Genomic DNA, 21,564 nt, shown 5'->3' with positions numbered 1-21,564 from the left:
CAAATATGTTAAGCAGGATAAATCAAACAAACTCAATAGTATATTTCAATGTATAGAGCACAATGGAGTTGTTTGAAAAACTAGCTTTTTGAGAAAAGATTTTTGCACACAAAATCTAGGTTTAGGTAACTTGCAACAATAATGCAAGAACCAAAAACCCTCAAGATCTTTCCACACTAGATTTATCAAATGAAATCGGTGGAAGAACTTTTAGGCTATACTCTCAAATAAAATCAATCAATCAATATACCAAGAGAGAGTATAAGGTAGAGAGATTTAAGCACAATAGCCTTATAGGAATACTCACAATGCTTAGAGAAAGAGAATGAGGAGTATGTGAGTGTTTTCAAGAAGTATTTGGCTAATATAGGGTTTTTAGGGTTTTAAGAGTTGAGAGAATTTTTGCCATAATCAAGTTTGCTAATCCTTACTAATTAAGACAAATGAACTAGTATAAATAGGCAAGGAGGATTTTTCACCGTTGGTGATATAATGGGTATAATTAGAATTGTTTAAAACATCATTAAGAAAATTAACCCAATTTACCCCATTTAAAAATCAGTAAAAATTATTTTAACCCTCAAGGTTTGGGTGCTCGGCTTGAGGTTCGGGTGCCCGAACAGACACAGTCAAAAATTCAATTTTAAGAGGTTCAAATGCCCGAGTTGAGGACCGGTTGGCTAAACCAAAGTCAGTAGCCAAATGTCCGAGGTTCGGGTGCTTGAAATTGAGATTGGTTAACCGAACCAGGTAGTTCGGTCGCCCAAGCCTTTATTTGAACGTAAACAGACGGTCGCACCGAGTAGTTGAAAATTGCTCTAAGGAGCACTCAGGTGCCCGAGGAAGATACGTTCAAAATAGGTTTGGTCGCCCGAAGTTAAGTCAACATGTTGACTTGATCGGTCGCCCGAGCCGCTTTACACGACATGGGTTTGACCACCCGAACCCTCTCAACCTTTTCAATTTAAGTCCATATTTTAGTCAGTTGTAATTCCCTTGATATAAAGATGATAATGGAGACTTTTTTTGCATTTTTTTAGAGACCTAAGGACTTTCTGTCCTAACGAAAAAATCCCTAAGGTCTGTGTAGGTACCTGAAGTCCAACTATGATCGTTTTGAGCATACTTACCTACCATGCATGATGCAAATTATTACAAGTCATACACACATACAGTTCATAATAAATTACATCCTAGAATGAAGAGATAAACACATAAATACAAATACAACACAAAAATCTTCATTCTTCGGCACGAACACCGCACGCCATCATGATATGTCTTTCAGTCCAAATTCACATGCATGGTGAACCTGCATGCAATTCTTAGTATAACCATCAGTACTAAGAGTATTTGTTATAATCAAAACTGGGTGTGACCAATGAGGTCAACAACCCCCTTCTTGGGACTACACCTTAGGTTTCAGTTATGGTTTCAGATTTCCTAAGTAGTGAATGTTTTCCAAGGTGGAGATTGTTGGGGATGTGGCTCATATTTTGAGTGGAAATGCATGTACCAGGAAAGCTATGTGAAGCGAGGAGCAAGAGCTTGAGAGAAAGCTGTAGGAAGAAGGCAAACCGTTAATGGATTGGGCCTTACCGTCGACGGTTTCAGGCAGAATGCAGAGGTGTTTCTTTCTGATCCAATCTGTTGACGATTTCAGTTAGTGCAAGTTGCGTAATTTGAATCAAGAGGCCAGTAGATTGGGCTAATCGGAGAGACTTCCTTCGGGGATTGCTACAGGGATTGTTTAGATAGGATCTAAGGTTCCTATATGTTTAGGGTTCACATATAATCATTGATTTGTAACCCTAATGTAAGCTTTGACATTATTCATAGTGAAAACGAAGTTGCAACTCATGTGGAAGTAGGCAAATTGCCGAACCACATAAATCTTGTGTCTTTTGGTTGTGTTTTCAGTTTTCATTATTGAGTGTTTGCTTCTTGAGTATGTTTCATCATTGAGTGAGTGCATTAGTGGTTGTTGCTTCATTTGTGTGTGATTGTATGCTTCCGTTGCATACCCATGATGAAAAACAACAATTTTGAGCACTTTTCACAGTTTGGATAAAGTGGCACCCGTGCTTCCCTCCAAGATTATCAAATGGTTTATTGAGTTGATTTAACCGACTAGGATTGCAAGGTATGCTACCTACTAAACTGGATTCAAGACCAATATGCGACACATTGTCATCCTCCGTTTCCACTGTATTCCCCCTTTGCAAGTCACCTAACATTTCAATTAACCCATTCGAACATGTATCACCACCTCCTATATTGGCCCCCTCATTTTTATCTTCATTATCATCGCTTAGAATTTTGTAATCTTCACTGCAAAACACCCATCTTGTGTAGCTATTGTCCATTTCATAGTCTAATAAATGTTTTCCAATGACACCTTATTATATTGGATTTGTTAGTACAAGAATGCGCGAACTCTATGAAATCATATACCCCTTTGACGTATTCTGACAAAAACCTACCCCGAGCCTTCATCCAACTCTTATCCATGTTCATTAATTAGCCTATAACATGTTCAAGCAATTGATGTTGATTATATTGCATAATGTTTATGAGGCATGCAACATGAATCCTAAAATCAACCACCTTTTATCTAAAGGGTATAGATCATATCACATTCAGGAATGATGCATTTTCATTGTAGTCAATCGCTCAAATTCTTTGATCATACTCATTCTAAAATTTCGGCAGCATCTCCCCATGGTTCTCCAAGTACATGACATGGAGGAAGTGAACATATTACTAGATTTTCATCACTAAAAAATTATCACGACATCCCACTAGGCACACAGAGCATATAAGTAGAGACGTTTTCAAAATATGTAATGAGAATGAACAAAGCGTGCACGATGACAACAATGTAAATACAAATTCTTAAATTGTCCACACATTGGACAATTTAAGAATGGTTGAAACACAAACATCACTAATCGTAAATGAAACAAATAATTAACATGTTCCATTAATCATTAACCTAGATAGTATGACTAATAGTCAATTGAATATTAATTAGTTTATCTCACATTTACGATAAGACATGAATGTATAGTAATGATTTTGAGTAATTATGTCTTTTTTCAACACTTTCCTTTTACTAACATGGGTATTGCTAAGGGGTGGTCTTTTGTCTTTGATTTATCGCCACTTGGGAAAAAGGGAAAGGGCTCTTCAAAGGCTGAAGTTTTGGAAAGAGAAAGTCACCATTGAAGTAATCCCAATAAACACGACAAACATCCAAATGCGTGTGTGTGTGTGTGTGTGAGAGAGAGAGAGAGAAAGAGAGATTTGAATAGTTATACACTCTTTATCAATGCTGCTCTCATTGATGATGGTAAAGATTTGGACTAAAAGAGAGACAAGCGTCAATGTTGTGAAGATTTTACCGAGAATGTAACTTTTGAAATATAATCGCAAAAGAGGCAAAAGATGGTTGATAGAAGTTAGAGAGGATTACTGGGAATGTGGCATTTGATTTTCGCTTCATAGAGAAATAGAGATTAATCAAATACACAAGAAATGTTTATTCTAACGTGGCAAAATCATACTGGCTCCCTTTAAATTCTTAATATTACAAAATTTTCGTATACCGGATAAGCAGAAGATGATCCAGGACCACTCTCCTACACTTGTATTTTCTCTCTTTCCCGAGAAACCAAAAAATAAAGTAAAGGAAATAGTCTTTCTGCCGATTTTCTCCCCGTCTCGACTCCCGACTATGGGAAAACGTCTCCGAGTCTAATCTTTCCAAGAAAACTTGCATCGAGAATTCACCCCCGCCCCTGGGTGTATCTCTCTCCTCCCCACTCTTCTAATTTTCTCTCTGTAATGGCGGCTGTTACTTCTCTATCTTTCTCGGCATTTGGTCAATACTCCGAAAGGAAAGTCTTCTTCTGCTCGTCTCGCACCTTCATTTCCAATTTCGACTCGTTTCGTGTACGCACGAACTTTGCTTCCGATTCTGTTGGTATTCGATCTTCGAGTGCGAATTCTCGTGTGGTCATTCGCTGTCTGTCTGCGGCTACTGGTAAGTTTTGCCTATCTCAGTCCCGTTTTGTTTTCCATTATTTTTGCTTTCTTGGTTTCTGAGAAGGCACAGGAAAGGAAAGATAATAGAATGTTAAAACCAAGTCAAATACACAATTGCGCACGGTGGAGTGAAGTTTATTATTTCTTAAAATGAAAAATGTAAGATTCAATCTTTTAGCAAAAGTTATTTCGTTTTACTTCTTTTTTTTCTTTTTAATACTTCACCACTTCTAATTTTGGGCAATTGTAGTATGATTTATAGCATTGTATTTGAGTTCAATTCAGAGCAACATTATGTTGTTTAAACAATATTGTGAGCTAAACATGCGTCATTTTAGGCCCGGAAATTCAGTTTGATATTATTGAATTTACATTAGGTTATTGGCTATAAAGAATTGCATCTTCGAAAAGAAAGAAAGGAAACAATTTCAATAAGGAAGCCTTTTTGTAAAAAGGAAACTGTTATGTATTGTGCTATTCTTACAGTTTTCTGTTGAATGTCTAAGAATAACTGTGAAAATAGCTGACGAAGTGGGCGGTGGTTGTCGGGAGTGGCAATTAAAAGATTCCAAGTTCTCATTACATTTTCCTAAGCTGTCTCAACTATCAAGCCCCGCATTAGCGCATTTGATGTTGGCAAAGTTGATTCCCTTTGAAACGTTTTCCTGAATTTCCCATGTCTGTGCTGTTGAACAAAAATTTTGCCGACAGGATCTGGTGGCCGTGGCACATGTTTGCATCCCTTCTTCCAACACTAGTAGAAGCTTTCGTGTGATTGCTTTTTTATTTATTTTTTTCGAAGCCATTCATGTTCTATGTCATGTTTCCAGGGAAATGATTCCCATGGCAACCAATCAAACCTGGCTGAAATAATGTGGCAAATATGATGATATGCTGGTTAATGGAGAAAAACAAAAAAAAAATACTTGACCATTTGCTTGTTTATTTCATTTTCAGATGTTCCCACTGTGTCCGAAACAAAGCTGAATTTCCTTAAGACTTATAAGCGACCTATTCCTAGTGTCTACAATACTGTTCTTCAGGAGCTGATTGTCCAGCAACATCTCATGAGGTACAAGAGGACATACCGTTATGATGCTGTATTTGCGCTTGGTTTTGTTACCGTATATGATCAACTTATGGAAGGATACTCAAATGATGAGGATCGGGATGCAATATTTCAAGCATATATTAACGCACTGAAGGAGGATCCTGAGCAATATAGGCCTGTCAACCAACTTCTCTTATCTAAAAATAATTCTTTTTTATTTTCTTCCTAAATCTAACTTTTAATTGGCAGTTAATTGCTGCAGGAAGTAACTGATATTATGGCTAGAGAAATTATAGCATTATCTGTGTTGAGTAAAAAGGCTATTAAGACTCTGGTGGTGTAGCAATTTAGTTTTTTCTACTTTTAAAAATATTTTCTCATATAATGAAGATAAATTTTATTAATGAGAAAGATTATCAATAAAAGTAGATGCACTGTATATTGAAAAAGTTCCAAAGTAAACTATATACCATAAAAAATATACCATGCTGACTACAAGGTTCTATGTAATTATCATCTTTTTTCTTTTTTTTTTTAACAAGTAAAATTATAGAGACATCAGTTTAGTAATGTTGAACAAATCAAATTGGTTTAGTTGCAGCCCATTTTTGTTACATTCAGTGAAACCCTGTTTGCTATGATTGATAATTGTACATGGTTATAATTACAGAAATGATGCAAAAAAGTTGGAAGAGTGGGCCCGTGCTCAGACTGCTAGTTCATTAGCTGAGTTTTCATCTAGGAAGGGAGAAGTTGAGGGAATTTTAAAAGACATTGCAGAAAGAGCTGGTGGAAAGGGCAGTTTCAGCTACAGTCGGTTCTTTGCTATAGGTCTATTTCGTCTTCTTGAGTTGGCAAATGCAACAGAGCCCACTATTTTAGAAAAGGTTGGATCTCCCATACATTTTGTTGCCACTGCAGTTGTTATAATATATGTTCAAGCAAGTGCTTAGTTTTGAATAAATTCATTTTTGTTGAATGCTCATTGATTTGTGACAATCAATTAATTTACTGCTGGACCATGCATTGGTGGTAGTATTGTTCATACTGTAGATATAATTCTTTCTTGAGTCTAACTTGACAAGAGATTGCTTTGCTGTAACATTCCTTCTGACATGAATTGTTGGGATCTTTGTATGGTCTTTGTTTTTGAAGCAGTCACATGCATCCTCCATTTTTGTAAACAAGTTAGTCTCTGTCTTTTCTTTTCTTTTTTGTTGTTTAATCATTTAAAAATGACAGCAAAAGGTTGACCAAAGCCACCTCCAGTTGTCAATCTTTGGTCATGGTCATCTCTCTCTTTCTGCCATATGGAGCCAAAGACCCATCTGCACAGAGCTGGCTTTGTGACACTGCTGTCCAGCTGTCTTCTCCAACAAAGATGGTCCTCCTCCGGAAACTAATTAATACCTGAAACTTCTTGGGAGAGTCAAGGCCAGGTCTTTCCAAGATTTGTCTACTTTATACCTTATCTATGAGTCTAACATTCTCCGTCTCTCTTTCCTCAATTTCTCTCTAAATTTTGGTTCCCTTTTTCTTTCTTTGGAAGGAAATGCAAGAACCTTCGGTTTTGGTGGAAATCAATTGCAAGTAGTTCTTGAATCATTAAAATTTTCTTGAAACGAGTCTTTAAGGAAATCTTCACCCACTGACCTCACTTGTCGTGGAGCTTTGTCGTTACTTTTGATTAGGACAAAAATCATTGTCATTCGGCTCAAGACTGTCATAAAAAACTTGGTATTGAGTTTTAGGGACCTCAAATTGGTGTCGATCAGTGTGGCGAGATTCCTATTTGGGATTATATTTGACAATGTAGAGGCCGAATTTTAGGCAGGGTGGTTGCTAAGAATTTGGGGAATGGTTCAATGCAAGACCACAAATTGATAAGGGAATTTTTTTTTCTTAATTTTTTGGGGATCATTTGTATTGGAGACATTCTGAAAATTCTTTGCATTAAATCCAAAAGAAAATTTGCAAGATCTTTGTAGATGTGAGGTGGTGGGTGAGTTGTGTGAGAGGTTATATCAACATTATTCATTACTTAACTTTGTTGCCAATCTTGATTTTGGTTGGAAGAATTCTTGCAATCCCTCATTGCTTTTCATATTCTTCGATTGGTTTTGTTATTGGCGTAAAATTTCCAGTGTCAAAGGATACTTACTGCATATTTTCAGTCGGTTGTCATTGCTCTTTTTCTTAGGGCACCAAACCTTTTGCTTGGAATTCAACCTAGCTGTTTTTAGCCGTTGGTGATATCTTTGCCTCTCTTGGATTTTTTTTCCCTCTCTCCTTAATCGTTGGTTATTAGAGTGGATTTTGTGTTTTCGTTTTTGGAGACTTAGCATATGCATTTAGACATTATGTTTTCGATTTGTATGCTTAACATATGCTTTTTTGATTTTTATTTTTGCAAATGTTGATTTTAAAAAAATTTTAAAAATAATTATTTTAGTTTAGATTAATTTTCTTTATGTTTAGATTGCTCAGGGTAGGTGGTTTGGTTTTTAGTTCTTGCTGTATGTCTATGTGCAGTATGTTTGCACTCAAAAAGAAACCTCGAACTTGCACTTCGCTTGTGACATAAATCCAAGAGGGAAGAAGGCCTATATTGAACCCTTGCCAAATCCACTCCAAGTCAAGAGGATAGACCAGTTCAATATATAAGGGAAAAGGCTCAAAAGTTAGCACAAGAAACTAAGATTAGATTAGCAAGTTAGAATACAGGAACAAAAGCATGGAAATAGTGGAAACAATGTTTAGAAGAAAAACAAGCTTAATTTGCGTTTGGTACATAGGAAAAGAGAAACATAAAAAATGGGGTGGGAATTATTGTAGACAAAGACCTAAAAGATAATGTAGTTGATGTTAAAAGAATAGGAGATAGGCTCATTAGAATTGAGATAGCTTTAAGTCTGAAGATAGTAAATGTCATTAGTGCATATGCTTCCCAAATAGGCTTAGCAAAAATTTTTTTAAAAGGCCTCTTGCGAAAATGTAAGGTAAGACTGCGTACTATAGACCCATTGTGGTCCGCCCCTTCCCCGGACCCCGCATACGCGGGAGCTTTGTGCACCGGGCTGCCTTTTTTTTTATAGATAGTATTTTACAAAGGATACCAACATCTGAAAAGACACTCATAGGAATTGATTTGAATAGACACATTGGAAAATATAATATAGGTTATGAGAGGATACATGGAGGACATGGATATGGAGATAAAAATGAGGTCGATGATAAAATTTTAGATTTTGCCATGTCTTACGATTTAGTTATATTGAATAATTTCTTTATTAAAAACAAAAACACACTTAATAACTTTCAAGCGTGGGTAAAATAAAATCCAAATAGATTTCTTCTTACTAGGAAGGGAATAGTCTATCTTGTAAGGATTGTAAAGTTATTCTAAATGAAAGTTTGGTTATACAACCTAGAGTCTTAATATTATATATACAATCTAAAAAATGGAAGAGAAAGCATAAAGTAAATCAACACAAGGGGATTAGGTGGTGAAGCTTAAAGGGAGAGAATATAATAAAAATCAAAGATAAAATTATCAAAGAGTGTGATTGGACAATAGGAAATAAGGTAGATGCAAATACTATTTGGAATAAGATGGCTAATTCTATCATAAAGATAGCAAAAAAGATTTTAGGTGAATCCAAAGGAAGATACTTAGGCAATAAGAAAGTTGGTGGTGGGATCATGAAGTCCAAAATGTTGTTAAAACAAATAGAAACTGGTATAAAATATGGCAAAGTTGTAGAAATATAGAAAACTTTGAAAAGTATAAAGAGGCAAGAAAAAATGCAAAAAAGATCATTAATAAAGCTAAACATAGAGCTTATGATACTTTATGTTATAGACTAGATACAAAGGAATGAGAAAGCGACATTTATAAACTTGATAGAGCTATAGTGAAAAAATGCAAAGATTTAGGTAAAATGTATAAAGGATGAGAATGATAATGTCTTAGTTGGAGAAGAAAACATAAAAGAGAGGTAACGGAGATATTTTGGTAAATAAAAACCAAAATGAAAGATTGAACTTAGAAGCGACAAATGAGGACAATTCTAGAAATAGGAGATTTATTTGCAAAATCAGGGTCATTGAAGTTAATATGGAGTTGAAAAAAAAATGAAAAGTTGGAAAATCAATAGGACTAGATAACATACCAATTGAAGTTTGGAAATATTTAGGAGATAAAGGAAGTATATGATTAACTAATCTATTCAAAATTATTCTAAAAATCAAGAAAATGTTGAACGAATGGAGGAATAGCACATTAATAATACCTTTATACAAAAGCGTAGGCGATATTCAAAATTGTATAACTATCGCGTAATTAAGATTATGAGTCATACAATGAAACTTTGGGAAAGGGTAACTGAACAAAGAATAAGATTAGAAACAAGGGTTTCAAAGAATCAATTTGGTTTTATGTGTGGGAGATTGACAACAAAATTTATTTATCTTTTAAGAAGATTAATGGAAAAGTTCAGAGAAAAGAGGAGGGACTTGCATATGGATTTTATTAATCTTGAGAAAGCATATGATAGAGTACCTAGGGAAGTTCTTTGGTGGGTCTTAGAAAAGAAAGGAATGTGTAGTAGATATGCTAAGGTAATCAAGGATATGTATGATAGAGTAATGACTAGCATTAGGATTGTAGGAGGGGAATCTAGAGAATTTCCAATCACAATTTAGTGTACATCAAAGTTCTACTTTGAGTCCTTATCTTTTTGCTTTAGTGATTGACGAACTCACTAAGATTATCCAAAACAAGAACCTTTGGTTTATGTTGTTTGAAAATGATATTGTCTTGATTGATGAAAGTAGAAGTGGATTGGAATCTAAGTTAGAACTCTAGAGAACTGCTTCAGATAAGTAGGAATATGATAGAATATATGAAATGTAATTTCTGTAATGTGAGTAGTAGTGGAGAGAAGATTGAATTTGATAATTAAGAAATTAATAACACTTATAGATTTTAATATCTTGGATCTATTATACAAGTGGAAGGGGAAATTGAAGAAGATGTAATACATAGAATTAAAGTAGGTAGGGTAAAGTGGAGGAGTGTGTCAGGCGTGTTGTGTGATCATAGAACACCCTTAAAATTAAAAGGAAAATTATTTAAGATGGCTGTAAGACCAGCTATGCTCTATGGTTCAGACTGTTGGGCAACTAAGAAACAACATGTACAAAAAAGTAAAATTTGTGGAAATGTGAATGTTAAGATGGATGAGTGGTACAACATTAAAAGAAAAATTAAGGAACGAACATATATGCAACAATTTGGGCATAGCACTGGTCTAGTATAAGATAAGGGAGGGATAGCTTAGATGGTTTAGACATTTGAAACGTAGGCCTAGTAGCGCACTTGTGAGGAGGAGTGAGTTATTGTTTCTAGCATGAAAAGGGGTAGGGGTAAGCCTAAAATAACGTGGAATGAGGTAGTGAGAAAGGATTTAATTGCTCTTAATATAGTAGAGAAATATGCTCTAGGTCAGGTGAATTAGTGGAAAATGATTCATGTAGTCGATCCCACTTAGTGGGACTTAAAGGCATGTTGTTGTTGTAAAATGAAAGAATTTATCTTTACTGAGTTGTGTAAGGTACTTATAACTAGTAGGCCCTAATTAATAGGATATATGAAGATAGTGAATTAACTCAAGTTTGCTCTATTGGTATATAGTACAGATGTGCTGTAAAATTTTGGCACAATTTGGTTTAGTTTAGGTGTAAGGATCAAGATGTGGCTGTGAAATTGCAATTTTCTTGTCTGTTAGTGCATATGATTTTCACTGGCAGGTGTGTGGAAGTTGGAATTTGGATAGATGCTAATTTGCTTTTGGTCTCTTTCATCAACAAGCTAATAGCTTTTCTTGATCGTTTGTTTGATGGAAGAAGAAATTCATTAATATAGACGAGAAAATGAGAGATAAAGGAGGATATGATATCCTCCTAAAGCCAAACAAAAGCAAAGAAACAAATTAAAACTTTGCATCACTGCCCTTAAGGAGAAAAGAGGGGTATTATTAGAAAATTGAAGATAAGACAACCACTTCCCAACCAACCGTAAGCCCCATAATCACATCAAGGCTTTAAGCATGTCTCACTATATGGCTTAACACATCAACAACAATGATGAAGAGAATAGAGGATCCCCTTGTCCTACTCCCACAAAGCCTTAAACCACTCCCTTGATTGACCATGCACTATGACAGACCTAGTTACTGAGGATAAGCATCCTCAGTCCAACTTCTCCAAGTCCCTCAAAAATCCTTTTTAGTCATAACATGGTCCAAACAGCTCCCAATTCACCATGTCATAGGCTTTTTCAAAATCTGACTTAAATAAGACCCTGCTCCCTGCCCTCCTCACATCCTCCACTTCATTAGCAACAAAACAATGTCTGAAATATTATCCTTAATGGAAACAGATTTCCCCTGAATACTGTAACCCTAACATCTCTCGCAACCTTTTAGACAAGACCTTTAGCCAAAATTTTATAAAGGTTAGTAACCAAGCTGATTGGTCAAAAGTCTTTTACTTTCTTAGACTGTTCCTTCATAGGAATAAGGGTAATAAAAATAAACACTCTTCCCCAATCCCACCCCCATTTCAATGAAATTTGTGAAAGAACTCTAGAATCCTCCTAAATCACCTCCTAACTCTCCTGAAAGAAAGCCACAATAGAACTACTCAGACTAGGAGCATCATCTCTTTCAATATCAAACACAACCTCCCTCACCTCCTCAAGATCAAAAGGAATCTCCAACTAAATAGCGATGTCCTCAGCAATAGGACATCAGAAACTCTCTAGGATCAGCCTATGCTTAGAACTCTCATTATACTAACTCCTATAAAAATCTGTAATCTCCTCCCTAGTAAGTATGGAGTCAAGCACCACACCTGCCGAGTCTAACTAGGGTTCTTTAATCAAATGTTTTCTTCTTCTCTGGCCACCCTATGGAACATTTTGGTATTACAATCCTCCTCCTTCACCCACTGTACCCTATACTTCTACCTTTAACTAATGCAGCTCAAAACATGACAAAATCCAAATCATTGCTGCGGTGACCCCTTCTAATCCTAACCTCCTCACCAGCCCAACAACACTTCCCTCACCTATCTAGGCCTTAAATGTCATTAAGGATCACATTCCTTTGCTCTTTTAAATCACCAAGAACATCTTTAACCCATTATTTCAATTTGTTTTTCACAAACTTCAACTTGTTTATAAATTTGAATTCCACCACCCTTGAACAATACCCGCTCTCCATGAAGTAATAATGGACACCTTGAATGAAGAGTGCATTAATCAAATATTTTCAAATCTGAACAGGTGAGGATTAGAATCCAATAAAATTGGTCAATTATCCAAAAGTGGCTTAACAAGAACTTCCTGAGCAACACCCGGGAAAAAAGTCTTCCCATTCATTAGTAAACAGAAAACAATCAGTGCAGGAAGAAGAGACTCTATCCCTAAGCAACCCAAGTAAAGTGGTCATTACTCAACATTATATCATAAGCCATCACGAATGGAAGAATCAATCCTCGGAGGTCACCCCAATAACCCCTAACCTATCCCTAGAAAGGGAAATGACATTAAAATTCCCTCCAACCTTCCAATGCAGACTACAAAGGCCAAAGAGACTGGCCAACTCATTAAAAAGGATGCCCACATGGCAAACACTGTGTGCCCATAAACTATGTGATGCATCAATTCCTGAAAGCTCCTCACTTCAAGCAACACGAAAATAGAAATAAAAAACCCCATCGCTCAATCTCTAAAACATGCTACCCAAATGTCCCTCATGATAATCTGCCCTGAAGATGCTATGGAGGAAGGATTGAACACTCAATCTCTAATTCTTGACTCCCAAAAGAACTCCTCTCACTGAAAAGCTATCCACCACCTCTGCCTTACATTCCTATATCAAGAGAAACTCTATTAATTATGTCTAACCACTCTACACTTCCTAGTGCAACCCAAACTGTGAATGTTCCAAGAGAGGAGCTTCATTGGTTATTCCTACATATATTAGGCCTTAAAATCTTCTTTTGCATCTACTATTTTTTTTATAAAAAAATAAAATTATAAGCCCCACCTGATCTGAAAGCTTTAGCTATTAGGTTGTGGGCCAACAATGTATATTAGGCCTTGACATCCCCTGAATGTTCAGCCTAATTATATGTTGAGGTAGACTAATAATGAGCAACACTCATTAAGGAAATAAAAAAATCCAACTTAGGATAACAATAGAAGATTAAACTTGGGCAACAAGAATTGAACCCTAGACCTCCTAGCAACCATAGCTGGGATATGGACAGGACTGACTTCCCAAGATGCAGTATGGGGAATCTTTTTTGCCAAAGTTGACCAGAGTGAATGGTCATGGCATGCTGGATTCTGTGAGTACTTCTAGACAGAGTTGTAAGCATGGTTATTAAAATAACGATCTGGATCGTAGGATCGTACAATTCTACGTTTCAGATTCACCCAAACGATCCAAGTTGCAACAAAAATCGGAATCAAGAAGAATCAAAAAAGAATCGGTAGAATCGTACAGATCCCACTCTATTACCTGGATTGGGATTTTTTTCCTTTCTGGGCTTCAATAATATGGCCAAATACATGTTTTTATTCGCCCAAAGGCCTCAAAAGATTTATGTTGGGTCCAAAGTCTTCTAGAACTGGGGCAAAACAGCTCCTAGCCTCCCATCAATGAACAAAATCAGCAGAATATGCACCTGACTTCCCTGTAGTTTGACACCTCAGTCCTCATTGAAATTCAGCAACCCAGCACCTGAATTTCTCACCTGTTCGACAACCATAGGGCCCTCCATCTAGTGACTGGTGTTTGATCAGCAGCAGCTAGCAGACTTGCTGTTTGATCAACAGTTCTTTGGTGTTCGACAATCAGAGTTCCTTGCGTTCAACAAAAACTCATCCCTCAGTCCTCTTCCTTCTTTGGTGTTCGAAAAGAACATGTCAGTCCTCTTCTACACAGAGTTCTTGTTTGATCAGTAGCACCCAAGAAAAGGGCCAAGCCAGCAGGCCCAGCCGCCCAGCAGAGCTGCAGAGGTATGCTTTGAAACATATTTTTTGCTTCTTGAAAAGACTCAATTGGAACATTGTTTTTCTCCTCCTCCTTTTTTATTACATTTTTAACTTCTTATACTTACTAACCAAGTTTTTTAGTCTTACGATTTGTCATAAAGTTCCACATATATAATTTTTTAATTTTTATTTTACATTGAAAGTAGAATCTTATGATTCTCGATCTGATTCTACGATTTGATCCTGCAGACCCCTCCAAAGATCCCGCTTAAAATCCTGATTCTAACAACCTTGGTTGTAAGATGTTCCAAGAATCTGTCTGATACTTGTTTATAGGGTAGTTTATATATTTGTTGGTTCTGTTGCGTTCAGCATTATAAATCAACTAAATCTTTGAATTTGGCCGGGCAATGAATGGCAACACGCAATTTGGCTGTGTTATTTTTACATTTGCTGCTCAACTTGATTAGCATCAGTTCATTCTATTGTTTTCTGACAGTGTTTATGTTATTGTACTATTACTATTTATGTGATTGTTATGCTCGTTGATCATACAGACAAGCATCGCATTCAATTATTAAGGCAAGATTGAAATTATTTTGTTTTCAGCGTTGGGACTTTGGATTCATGATTGATGTTTGTATAAAGAATCCGATTAGAGACCAGGCACAATAGATAGCAGGCATATCGCCTAGTTGTTTTCAGCGTTAGGACTTAGGATTCGTGATTGATGTTGGTATACTTTTTGACTTTTAGAAATATGCTAGACTAGTGTTTGTGGCTTATTGTGGATTTTTTTGAAAGCGTTTTTTAGTTGTTGTAATGCTTGTTTATGTATAGCTCTTTTGGATTTCTGATCCTCGTAATGAAAATGCTTTTTAAATCTATATCCATATACTATATAAAAGTACAAATAGTGTAGATCATTTTGAGGACAAAAAGTTTTCCTATCTTTTAAAAATAAGAGAAAATATTCCTAAAAAGATTTAAGTTTAACTAAAATTTGATAAATGGAAATTAAAGAAATTATTGTTAGATAAGTGATTATGATTTTTTTTGTTGTTAATCAAAACATTGTTATGCCAACATGTCCAAAAAGATGTCCATTTGGTGGAGAAAACGAAAGCAGCCATTGCATAAATTTTAACTGGAGAAGATATATCCTTTAAAAAAATAAAATTAACTAAATCCTTTGGTGTCTTCTAAATCAGATTATGGATAAACTTGAATTCTGAAAGGAAAATATTAGAAATAAAATCTTAAAACTCAATAGTCCCTTGTAGATAACACAAATGTCAAATTTGTTTGAAATTAGAACAAACTCACTAATTTGATCATTAAGTAGACAGCAATACACACACAAAAAATGTCGCAAAACATTCTGAAATACATTTATGCCCTTGGCTTTTTCAAAATATTGTACACATGCCTATCAGATAAAAATATATTATAATTGCACTTATTTTTCAAGATAGGGTACCTAAATACAGATCGCTAATAACTTAATTTATTAATGCATGTCAATCATATGATATAATACCTCAACACTAAGTTTGCTTTTAGTTCTTAATCTGACTATTAAATGGTTAAATATGTTTACTCAAGACTATTAACAGGTTGCCTCTAATCTTACACCCCTGCTTCTTTGCATGTGTAGTGTGTGGCATAAAAAGAAAATAATAATAAATTCTCTAGGTTGTTATCATTTTTGTTATTAGATTTGTAACTATCTTGAACTTTTTCATCAATCAATTAACGTAACTTAATTGATCATATGATCATACTAATGTTGCCAAACTGTTAACAGTGTTTCTGAAAAAGTTAGACACTTTAAAATTTATGGATAAGGAGCTTTTGCTTACTTATGTGGCTAGCTAGAGCTTATTTTAGGTCTCTGTTGTTAATCTGGATTCAAGTAAATTCTGTTCTGGCACCATTTTTTTTATTTATTTATGTCTCAAAAATGTTAGAGATATGGTTAAATAACTTAAATCTGATCATGACGCCTAACTTATGCTTAATCACATCATTAGAAAAGGTAATATTAGTACCATCATTAGAGAAGAGGAATATCGGATTAAAGCAGTTGGGCGGCAAAATGGAGAAGTGCTTTAGGTGCGTTGCAAGATTATAAAGGAAGCACTGACAGTCCAAGAACCTGCAAGAGTCAATGTTCAACACGCATTGGACACCAGCACTCATCCAGCATGGCCCAACACTTGTCCGACACCTGTCAAAATTAAATTAATTTCTTGACACAACCCTACATGTTTTTGGGCACAGCCTTAACACTTCCTGAGAAGGCTTAATGCATCTTTTTTGTGTTTTTCTTCTATATTTTTTTTTTTGCTAAAAAAATAACCATATGTTAATGTTTTTCATGCTTCTTATTGCCAGTTGCATGTTGTTTTCTGTTATTAGGTTAATTTCATTATCGATGGTACTTTTATGGTTATGTTATAATATGAAAGTACTTTTACATATATATAACAACAAGCCAAGCCTTAAGCCTTAACTCTCACTAGGTGGAATATATATATATATATATATATATATATATGTAGTGTTGAATTATGAATTATGAATGCTCGTAATTATAAGAGAGCGTAAAGAGGAATTCTTAGTTGCAAAATGGATCTGGCATCCTATGTTGCCAAAAAGGGTGTCAATTTGTATGTGGAAGTCTTGGTTCGCTTGTCTTCCGGTTGATACTCGTATTAAAGAAGTAGGTGTTCAAATGGCCTCTCAATGCGATTGTTGTTCAAATGCCAAGATTGAATTTTTAGACCATGTGTTTTGCACGGGATCTTTTGCTCAGGAGGTATGGAAACAAGCAGTAGTGACGTTGGGTGTTAGTTGTATGACAACGAATACATGGAAAGCCAGAGTTAATATCTGGTTTAGTTGTGCAAAACGAGCCTCACAGTTAGGCATTTTGGTAGGTCTCATACCTAGTCTCATTATTTGGAGACTTTGGACTCGTCAGTGTAGAGCCAGGATGGAATCAATTCATGATTCGGTGAGAACTATGTGGCTTGATATTAAATATTGGATGAGATCCATTTCGGACAAGTTAACTAAATGTGCACCTGCTTCTTGTATGGATATTGCAGTCCTTCGTGCTTTGGATATTCAAGTTAAAAATGTGAGGGTTCGTCTTCCTCGTGTAGTCAGATGATGTAAATCTGGGATAGGTTGGGTTAAGTTGAATGTGGATGGAAGCTATAGAGGTAACCCAGGTATTTGTGGTAGTGGAGGCTTGATAAGAGATGAAAGAGGTTTATTTAAAGCAGTTTTTTCCTCATTACTAGGTTATGGAACCAATAATATGGCTGAATTGAAGGAAATTATTATAGGGATTATTCTGTGCAAAGATCTCAGATTTGATCAAGTGGAGATTGCATGTGACTATGCTTTGTTGGTTCAGTGGATAAATTCTGGGAAGTGTTGGGCTTAGAACTTATGGGAATTGTGGGAAGAGCTTGTGCTAGCATTGAGAGGCATACATTACAAAGTGAAACATGTTTACAGGGAGGCGAATAAAAGTGCGGATTTCTTTACCAAGTAGGGTAAATCTGGTATATCTCGATCATATAGTTGCCAGGATGATCTTCCACAATAAGTCAGGGGAATGATTCAATTGGATTTGTTGGGATTTCCTTCCTTGCGCTCGTGATGCTTTATGCTATCTTCCGGAGTTTTGTTTGTTTTCCACTTATAGTAGTTTAGTTCTTATCTATTTGTTTGGTTGCTGGTCATTGGTTTATTGGTTTTGAATAAGTTGGTTAAGTTAGTTTTAGAGTCTTGGAGTTTGATTTTGTTGTCCCCAAGTCTCAAGGTTGAAACCACAGTATTCCTCCGCCATAAGTGAGGGGTTTTCTAATAAAGATAAGAGGTGCTGCCCTTTTTTTCTAAAACAGAAAAAGAAGAATGAATGCATATGAAATTATTTGTAGAATGCACATGAATGATGCCCTGTAATTTTACTGCAATATTTTACATCGAAAAGGAAAAACCAATATTAAGTATGCCTAAATATGTTTTATTCTTTCTAAATTAATTGATGTATCCCAGCCATGTCAGATCCTTCTCTTTTTGAAAGTTGTGTCATAGTATCAATCTCTGTTGTGTTCATGTCACATGTTGGTATCCATGCTTTTGACGTGATCATAAAATATTATTAAAATTTAAACAAAAAAAGAAAAAATGTTTTGTAGGACTACTATAAGACCATGTCCTACAATATATGGATTAGAATGTTAGGCAACTAAAAAACTAAATATCCAAAAATTAAAGGTTACAAAGATGATTACTAAGAAAAATGAGTGGTATAACTAGAAAAGCTAAACTACATGATAAGAAAAGGGTGGTTAAGATGGTTTGGGTACTTGCAACATCGGCCAAAAAAAAGAAGCAGTGAGTTAATGGCAATAGGAGGGAGGGGTTAAACCTTGAATAAAATGTAACAGTATAGTAAGAATTTAATGCCACTTTAATTTTCTGAGGATATTGTGCAAACTCGTAGAATTAGCTGTCCCCGCCTAGTGGCCACTTAAAGGCTTGGTGGTTGTTATTGCTAGTGTAGTCAATTGATTTGGGAAACCATAGGGATAAAAACCAAAAACTAGTCCTAGTTCATGGTTTGTTCATATTATTAAGTTTACTAGGTTCTTGCATCCTCTGTTTTGGAAAAATCAGAAACTTCCTTGTTCTGGGCCATTTCCATAATTTTACAGATTTAGTCATGTAGCATCAAAGTCCGTATAGTTTTGATTATGAGTTTTTCTTATTTGGATTATGTTTGAGTATGTTATCCTTCTAGAAAGTGTTTTTCATTAAAAGTGTGTTGAAAGCAACTGCTATAGTTCTCTATGAAAGAAAAGTTTATGGAACACTAGATTACAAATGGGTAATATAAGCAAAAATTTTCATTCCTTTAATTTCTTTGACTCAAGGCTCCTAAACCCTTAGTGAGTTTCTGAGGTTTATAATACTCCTGTTATTATTCTCCAGTTCCCTTCTATCATTTCCAGCATTGCTGTTAGGGTCTGCTGGGGTCATTGGTTAAGGACAGCAGAACCCTCATGTGCTAGGGTTTCATGGCTCATTGCCAATGGACTATACTCCTATTTCAATTGTCTTGGCCTAAACCTTTACTTTTTCCCAATCATTCTAACAATAGAACCCCATCTTTCTGTTTTTTATTTTAATCCTTAACAAAATTTTACTTATGTTTTAGTCTTCTTTTATGTTTTTAAATATTTTTCTGGGCTTGTATATTAGTCCATGAACCACCTAAACGACTGGCAATCATCTCACAATTCACTCAATAACTATCAGAACCCTCATTCCCTCATTCCTTCAAACTGTGTAACACAAAATTCTAACCCTTCTATGTGTGGTTAGCAACTTTATTCTACAGTCTAAATTTTGTCATCCATCACCAATCCAGCCACTGGCACTTGGTGTTTAACCCATACTTGATTTAGGTAAGGTTACGTGAAATATGACTCAATTTTTTAGTGATAATTTTTTTCAATTAAAAATTTTTTAGTAATAGGATGTTTATTTTGGCCCCTTAAAAGCTATAGTTTATAATGTCCATGGTCATAACCTAATGTATGTTTTGGAAATTTTGAAGCAGCCAAAAACTTCAAAAACCTTGCGATTGTAAATAAGAGAAAAAAACATTAATACAATTGAATGAAGTGGTCATTTGGAACCTGATTAGACTTAACTTTTTATCTTAACTATAACGTTTGCCTATAACAAAAAGCAACTAGCACGATTTTGTTTTTGCTCTTCAGTGGAAGTGAATTTTTATTCACTGAAGCAACTGAATCAAAGGGAACTGCTGTCTAAATCTGCACATTAGCATACACCTTTACCTTATTAAATTTCTATTAGCTTTTTTTAGCCTTCCATGAACCTAAGTTCAATCTACATGAAGTGATAATTATCTAGTTCTGTGAATTCAATATAAAATTTAGGTTATTGACTGATAGCTTGACACCCTTTTTGGGTGCTGTTGTGATAGCTTTGTCAGGCCTTGAACATTAACAAGAGAAGTGTAGATCGGGACCTTGATGTGTACCGCAACCTTTTGTCTAAGCTGGTTCAAGCAAAAGAGCTACTAAAGGAATATGTGGATAGGTAAAACCAATCCCTACTGTGCTAGTTCAATTGTATTGACTTCTGTTTTTTAATGAATGTCATAATTATACCTTGGTGTCATGGGTAAATTTATGATCAATGCATAATCATGAAAAAACTGGCTGTGCTGCCAAAAATGATACAAAATAGATGAAAATACCCTCTGCTCCCTTTATTTATTTTTTTTAAAAGGAGATTGAACTTCTTCCAGTCTGAATCTCTAGCAAAGGCTTGAGCTTGCAAGCCTGAGGTCATTGGTAGAGAAGAAAAATGGTTTGTAAACAATACACCAAGGTTGCATACTTGCATTTTGTTCATGCAATGGATTGATAAAGGAATGCAGTGTCAGTCTAAAGTAAATTTTCATGCAAAAGTTGGTGTTATTTCAATGAATATGGAATAAACGAGGGTTGATCATTCCTTTTTCCTTGGAAATGCCTATTCCATATTATCTGGGGTGACACAACTTTTGCATGTTGTCTTAAAATATCATCTTCATTTTATATTTCTGTTTTGTTTGGCAAATTATTGCATTCACATAGAATATTTATTCCACTCCTATTATAATTTGTTCTGCGAATGAAACATAATCTAAATGTTCAATGATTTGACCCCTTATATTTATTCATATTGGCGTTTCATATCCATAAATGAAATCCTTAACTGGTTTGAGTCCTATTTTTCATAATCCATAAACATCCATTTTTCAAGTCCTTTAGGATTCATTTTGTTGTTCATGAATAATTAACTTCAGCATAATGTTTGCTTATTGCATTTTGCTTTTATATAATGTGTACTCTCTGGATGATCGCTATTGTAGTTCTTTCTAATGTGTTTTGCTTGCAGGGAGAAGAAAAAACGTGAGGAAAGGACAGAATCTCAGAAGGCTAATGAGGCCATCACAAAATGTACTGGAGACTACCAATATGCTGGCTACTAGTGCAACTGGTAGATGAGCTCCTACTGGTCACTCTCAGAAAGCTCCAAGCATATGATACTGTTTTTTTTTTTATTGACAGTGTCGAAGCCAACCTGGTTTAGGCACATTATTGTTTTGAATTTTAGCTGTATCGTTTCAGGTATTGGTAATCCAATTACATCATGTGCCTCCACATTTGAGGTCTGTCTGGCAGAACAATTTTCTTTAGTTAATCACAAATGTAATTTGTTAGTTCCTGAATTCAGGTCAATCTCCAAAATGTGAGTGCCCCATATTTAATAGGGGAGAATCTTATCTCTGCCCCCT

At 35.4% G+C, this 21,564-nt stretch overlaps 1 protein-coding gene across 2 annotated transcripts; it reads left to right on the top strand.

Annotated features, from left to right (window-relative positions):
- The first annotated feature begins 3,604 nt into the window (after positions 1-3,604).
- On the top strand, positions 3,605-21,550 carry LOC131147799 (protein THYLAKOID FORMATION1, chloroplastic). 2 transcript variants are annotated; one of them, XM_058097377.1, is made up of 5 exons: positions 3,605-4,045; positions 5,005-5,272; positions 5,769-5,985; positions 20,203-20,318; positions 21,165-21,550. In XM_058097377.1, exons 1-5 carry the CDS (start codon positions 3,847-3,849, stop codon positions 21,256-21,258), a joined length of 894 nt encoding a protein of 297 aa, XP_057953360.1. In that variant the 5' UTR covers positions 3,605-3,846; the 3' UTR covers positions 21,259-21,550. The 2 variants fall into 2 exon arrangements, with proteins under 2 accessions (XP_057953360.1, XP_057953361.1); XM_058097378.1 differs by having other exon boundaries at positions 3,644-4,045; positions 5,005-5,119.
- The last annotated feature ends 14 nt before the right edge of the window (positions 21,551-21,564 follow it).

The sequence above is a fragment of the Malania oleifera genome, chromosome 2 (genome assembly GCF_029873635.1).
Source record: "Malania oleifera isolate guangnan ecotype guangnan chromosome 2, ASM2987363v1, whole genome shotgun sequence".
NCBI classification, from domain to species: domain Eukaryota; kingdom Viridiplantae; phylum Streptophyta; class Magnoliopsida; order Santalales; family Ximeniaceae; genus Malania; species Malania oleifera.
The sequence above is the reverse complement of the archived record's forward strand: the minus strand, read 5'-3'. Positions and strand labels throughout refer to the sequence as shown.

Coding starts and splice junctions, on each gene's coding strand:
- LOC131147799 (XM_058097377.1), top strand. CDS start 3,847: ATGGCGGCTGTTACTTCTCTATCTTTCTCGGCATTTGGTCAATACTCC. Junction 5,273..5,768: donor GAGGATCCTGAGCAATATAG/GCCTGTCAACCA, acceptor TTATAATTACAG/AAATGATGCAAAAAAGTTGG. Junction 5,986..20,202: donor AGCCCACTATTTTAGAAAAG/GTTGGATCTCCC, acceptor CTGTTGTGATAG/CTTTGTCAGGCCTTGAACAT.